Raw genomic sequence first — 5,324 nt, 5'->3', positions numbered from 1 at the left:
ACTTGGCTGCAGGCGGCGAGCAAAGCTGTGGGAGGCTGTGCCGGGGGCTTGCAAGCTTGGGTCTCTGCTGGCCAAGGGATGAGCCCTCCAGGGCTGTCTCCTGCAGCTGCCAGCCTGCACTGCAGGGTTGTCCTTGTCTCCGCTAGAGAGGAAGCCCAGATCCGAGCCCAGCAGTGGGAACTGTCCAGGGCTTTCTGCAGGGGTTTATTTTCCTTACCATGTTCCACATTGCAGATGACAGCCATTTCCTGTGCCACCGCTCCTGCGCCACAGCGATTCATCATCCTCACCAGGACGGGGAGAAAGGAGAAAATTAGGAAGTGTTTGAGCTGTGTGCTGCCCAAGGAATTGCTAGTGGAGATCATCTCTGAACGGCTGCAGGTATGTGGCTTGGAGGAAACAGAGACGTTCCTGCTCCAGAGAGACAGGCAGTGAGGTACAACTCAGAGAGGAGTATGTATGCCTGCTGCTGGAGGAACCTGTGCTGCATGCAGAGATCCTTGGGGGAAGCTGCAGATGCCCTAAGTTAGCAGAGTGTAGTGCAAGACCCAAGCTGGTCCTAGCTAATGCACTTGGAATGACAGCAGCTGGTGTCCTGAGACATCTGCATTTACTGACCCGCTGCGAGCCCAACATCTGCGATGGCTGACTCGCTGTTCCTGTTTGTCTGTCCTGGCAGCTGAGCGACTGCTACAGGGGAGTGGTCTTTGATGGCCTGGAGACCCTCTTTGCGAGCAGCCTGGCATCTTCTCTCCTGTGTATACTCAAAGCTGTCAGCAATCGCCCGCATATCCACGTCGTCAACATCTTCCAGGATTCTGAGTTTTGGAAAGGCAGGCGGATGGCTGCAAGAGAGAAGAAGGCAGCTAAAAAACAGCAGAAAGGTGAGATATCTCCATCCCTCTCAAATCTCTCTCAAGCCCTCACCCTTAGCTGTGTGTATCTGGGTTTGCAGCAGAGCTTGTAAGAAATCTTTTTATTGATCTTTCCACCTTCTGCCTCAGTGTAGCCAGCACTCAGCTCACAGCTTCTTTAAATACAGCAGAGCTGAGGCTGTAAGACTCACCTTAATCTCAATCATTAAAGCTTCGGTGCAAGTGCAAGCTGGTGTGGCTCAGTGACTAACCCCCAGCCAGCTGTCCACAGCCATGGTGCACCTGAGCCAGGCCACAGTTTAGGGGGCTGTCTGAATTCTGGTGCAGGGATGTGAGCTCCGCAGTGTCTCCTGGCAGGGTGAGAGGCTGGGTCAGGAAAGAGCTGTGAATCCTCCCAGCTGACCCAGAGCCCCAAGCTCTGCTTGCAGTCACTGATGGCTTCTCTTGTGGTCTGTGCTGAAGCACGGGAGAAGGAAGAAGCTGCCCGGAGAAAGGAAAAACGTCTCTGGGATGTGGATGTGGATGAGTATGAAGCCCTCACTGAGAAGCAGAAAGCTCTTCTTGATTACAAAATAGAAAAAATCAAGCGTGAGCGGAGGGAGAGGTAAGTAAACCTCCTCTGGGTTACTCCTCAGGGTAGTGTCCCCGGAGAGTTTCTCTGCTCCAAGGACCTTGGTTGAGCTCAGAGGGGTTCAGCAGCAAAGGCCAGAAGCAGCAAAAGGATGGCCAGGTCCAGGTCCCCAGTTCCCAAGAGAGGAAGGACCTTCCTCTGTTGAGATGAGAATGTCTTCTCTCTATTTTAGCCATGAGCCCTCTGGCTTAGACATGGCCTGTGGGGAGCTGGGCTCTGGGCTTGCCTTGCCACTGCCCACAGAAGTGTCTCAAAGTGTGTGATGTTGATTCTCATCTTCTTCATCATCCCCCTCCTTCACCAAACCCACAGGATTGTGGTGTGGGCTGGTGTGGGACACAGCTGTGCTGGCTTGATTTAGACCCCAGTCCTGCTCTAGATGAAGTCCTTGCAATGCTGATGTGTCAGGGCTTTCCTTAGGGTGGAGCACCATCCATAAAAGCTTAGGCTGCCCTTCAGCTGCAGCAGCAGGTGAACCCAGGAGAAGCTCTGGCCCAGCAGGGCAGCCCAGCTCAGGAGGACGCACAGGAAGAGTGTGGAGCTGGGAGGGGAAGCTGCTTAAAGCGAGCCTGTGTTTCAGCACTTCTCTCAGCCCAGGCTGATGTTTGTTGAACTGGGAGGAGATGGCCAGGGCTGCTTCAAATCAGTTCCCAGGACAGACAGCACAAGTGTGCCCTGGTCACAGCTGTGTTCCAGCAGGAAACCTGGTGGTTCAGAGCCTGATTTGCAGGAGGGGAGTTCCTGCAGCCTTTGCTTTCTGATTGCTATGATTATTCTCATTAATGAGCAGGCTCTGCCCAGGCAGAAGGGGGAAGAAGGAGCCAAGTAAGCATTGGAGGAGGGATAAGTAGGTGTTAAGCAATTTATGGGCAGGTTTAAACTGGGAAACCAAGAGAGAGAGGGCTTCAGTCATCACTGCAGAGAGATGGTGGATCAGCCTTTGGCAGCGTGCTGGAGGTGTCCAGGTGGACCTCAGGGGAGAAGTTGCACAGTTCATACCTTATGATGGCAAGGCTTAGGTTTGGCTGGCCCAGCACTTCACCTCCCACCCTTCCTCACTTGGGATGTTCCCAAGCTCTCTGGGTTGAGGAAGGTCCACAGAGATGGTCTAACAGTTCTGCCTGGCCTCAGGGTCAAGGAGTGAAGGGCAGAGCCAGCTGGGATTACTTTTCTGATAGTGACTCTCGGGGGTGTTTTCTCTTTGACTTGCAGAAGAGAGCAGGAGCGGCTGGCTCGAGAGGAGGAGGAAAGAAAAAAGGCATTGTCAAAAGCCTCAAAGAAGCAGAAGAAAACCAAAAGCCCAGAGGTCCAGCAGAAGAGCAAAAAACCAGCTGCAAAACAACAGCAGCAAGAAACGAAAAGCGCAGACGTCCGTAAGGGGAAAACAACAGCTGCAAAACAACAGCAGCAAGAAACGAAAAGTGCAGACATCCGTAAGGGGAAAACAGCAGCTGCAAAACAACAGCAGCAAGAAACGAAAAAACCAGAGGTCCGTAAGGGGAAAACAGCAGCTGCAAAACAACAGCAGCAAGAAACTAAAATCCCAGAGGTCCCAAGTAAGCGGGACATGATCTTGGACCTGAGGTTTAACATCTATGAGTCTGCACAGAAGGAGATCAGACATATTCTGTCATCCTGGGACAGGGTTCAGGGTATCATGAACAAGTCCCAGTCTTCCCCTAAACACAAAGGTGAGAAGAGCAGCAGTATGTCTCTGGAAAGGCCAGAGAAGAAGTCTTTGGAAGAACATGGCAGCCACAAGAGCCTTCAGCAGGAAGGGGAAGTCAGAAGCCATAGTACCGGAGTGCCCTGCTTGGACTTCCGCATCACGCGTCGTGAAAACATGTTTGAGAAGATCCTGAAGAGCAAGAAGCTGCCACCAGCAAAGCAGGTAAAAGCCTGCAAGGCTCAAATGCTGAGCTTGACGTGGTCTGGGGCCCTGGAACAGTGTGTCCCCCAGGTGATAACAACACAGAGCCTTGTCGAGGCACTGATGATGTTCCACAATAGCTCCACAGTATCTATGTGGATGTTCTCAGCCTCCCTCAGATGTGTGGAAAGTGGGAGTGCTCTGTGTCCAAGCATCCCATCTGTTTAGAGAGTTTCTCAGTCTGGAAATCATAAAAAATGGTCCCAGGGCAGAGCAGCTCACAGGCATTGTTCTCTTCACCTGAGTCACTTGGGAGAGGTTTCTCTCTTGGTCCCACTGTAGGTCCTGCTCTGGAGCCTGCTAACCCACTGGGCTTAAAAAAGCACTTGTACTCCATATAAATCAAAAACTCCACTGCCAAAAGCTCAGGGCCTTTAGAGAAGGAGGGTGAGAATGAAGGTGACAGGAGTATAAACAGGCTTTTCTCTTCTGTTTTAGATTCTGGACTCTCTGGGACTGGGTCCCTTAGGGCCTCCCATTCTCCCAGGCTTTCTTTTCTCTGTGGTCCCCTACCCAGAGGAGGACAGGGTCCCCGCAGCAGCAGAAGACCTCAGACACTTCATCCTCGTTGAACCTGAAAGTGCTGCTGCAGAAGATGATGTGGTGGGTACTCCTTTTGTGCCTTCAGTGAGGGTGCCAGGGCAGGGAACAGGTCAGATGGAAAAGGGTCACCATGGAGGGGCAGTGAAGACGTGATGGGGCCCCATGTCTGCAGGCATCCTTTCCACCAGGGATGAGGGAAAAGAGATGGCTCTGCATAGACATAGAGCAGTTCTGTAAGACAACAGGAAAAAAAATCACTTAAACCCATCAACTTGCCTTGATGAGAGGGTCCTCAGCAGGGAGAGGGTCCTGGGTAAGGAGGGGTGTCCGAGGCAAGACAAAGACCAATAAGGAAGACCAAGTTCGTGGGCAGGTGGTGATTATTTATTCTCTCTCCTGTTGGCTAACAAACCCCATTCTGCTTTCCAGGATGGGGGTGTCTCAGGGCAGGTCTCACCTCTCTCTCCCTTTTCTCTCTCCCCTTATGCCAAGGCCCCAGAGGCAGAGGCAGAGGACCATTTGAAGGAGGAGGAAGACACAAGCAGATGCAACTCTCCCCAGGAAAAGCGGAACTCTCCCCAGAGCCCGAAAAGTCTCCGGGATCACTCCCCAGAAACACCCAGAAGTTCACCTGAGTCAAGGAAAAGCAAACTGCAGAGTGACTCAACCCTTGAGAGACCTACCAGGTGAGCTGCAGGGGAGGAGGTGATCCCTGTGCTTCACGCTCATCTTGCCAAGCAAGGTCCATTGTCCTCAGCTCCGCAGCGACCCTCTGCCAGTGCCTCCGTGGGATGGCGAGTGCACAGCCCTCCTCCTTGTCTCGTTTGCCCCTTAGCAATGTCTGAAGCTTCCTTTTTAACTGCCAGGCTGAGAAAGTTCCGGTGGATTGTTCCTGCCCACGGGGAGGTGGAACTGAAGATCCGCTTCAGCACCACAATGCCAGGGCAGTTTGACCAGATGATGAATTTTGAGATCCTGGGGTCAAAACGCCTGTACCAGTTACCCTGCAGTGCCACTGCCCTGTACCCCAGCATCAGCCAGAACCCACGGTAAGGCTGGGCCACGGGAGCATCCCACACTGCACCCCCGACCTCAGAGCCAGGGCTGCCCCTTGTGACCTTCTGGCTGGGGCAGATGGTGCTGCCTGAGGCACCCAGCATCTCTTCCTCTGCTGGGAGCTGGGAGGCTGAACCTCAGCCACCAGGAAGGGTGATTGCTTTCTGACTAGATTTCCTACTTGGAGCATGTCAGAGCTCCTCATTCCCCATTTTGTCTGCCCAGGCTGGTGTTTCCTCGCTGGAGGAAGAACAAGGAGAAGGAGGACATCATCGTCAAGGAGTACGTC

The 5,324-nt window shown here is 53.1% G+C and overlaps 1 protein-coding gene across 1 annotated transcript in view; it reads left to right on the top strand.

Moving 5' to 3' along the window:
* The window catches only part of LOC103766317 (hydrocephalus-inducing protein homolog), a 50,481-nt gene that overhangs the window by 31,292 nt on the left and 13,865 nt on the right, over nucleotides 1–5,324 (top strand). Inside the window, exons 29-36 of the mRNA XM_029965563.1 lie at nucleotides 235–381; nucleotides 680–884; nucleotides 1,338–1,479; nucleotides 2,719–3,397; nucleotides 3,875–4,039; nucleotides 4,409–4,665; nucleotides 4,846–5,028; nucleotides 5,261–5,317. Of these exons, the coding sequence (XP_029821423.1) occupies nucleotides 235–381; nucleotides 680–884; nucleotides 1,338–1,479; nucleotides 2,719–3,397; nucleotides 3,875–4,039; nucleotides 4,409–4,665; nucleotides 4,846–5,028; nucleotides 5,261–5,317 (1,835 nt within the window). The remainder of the gene's footprint in view (nucleotides 1–234; nucleotides 382–679; nucleotides 885–1,337; nucleotides 1,480–2,718; nucleotides 3,398–3,874; nucleotides 4,040–4,408; nucleotides 4,666–4,845; nucleotides 5,029–5,260; nucleotides 5,318–5,324) is intronic.

Source organism: Manacus vitellinus, unplaced genomic scaffold (genome assembly GCF_001715985.3).
Source record: "Manacus vitellinus isolate BGI_N305 unplaced genomic scaffold, ASM171598v3 scaffold_10_pilon, whole genome shotgun sequence".
Lineage (NCBI taxonomy): Eukaryota > Metazoa > Chordata > Aves > Passeriformes > Pipridae > Manacus > Manacus vitellinus.
Note: the sequence above shows the minus strand (reverse complement) of the source record. Positions and strands in the feature narration are given on the sequence as shown.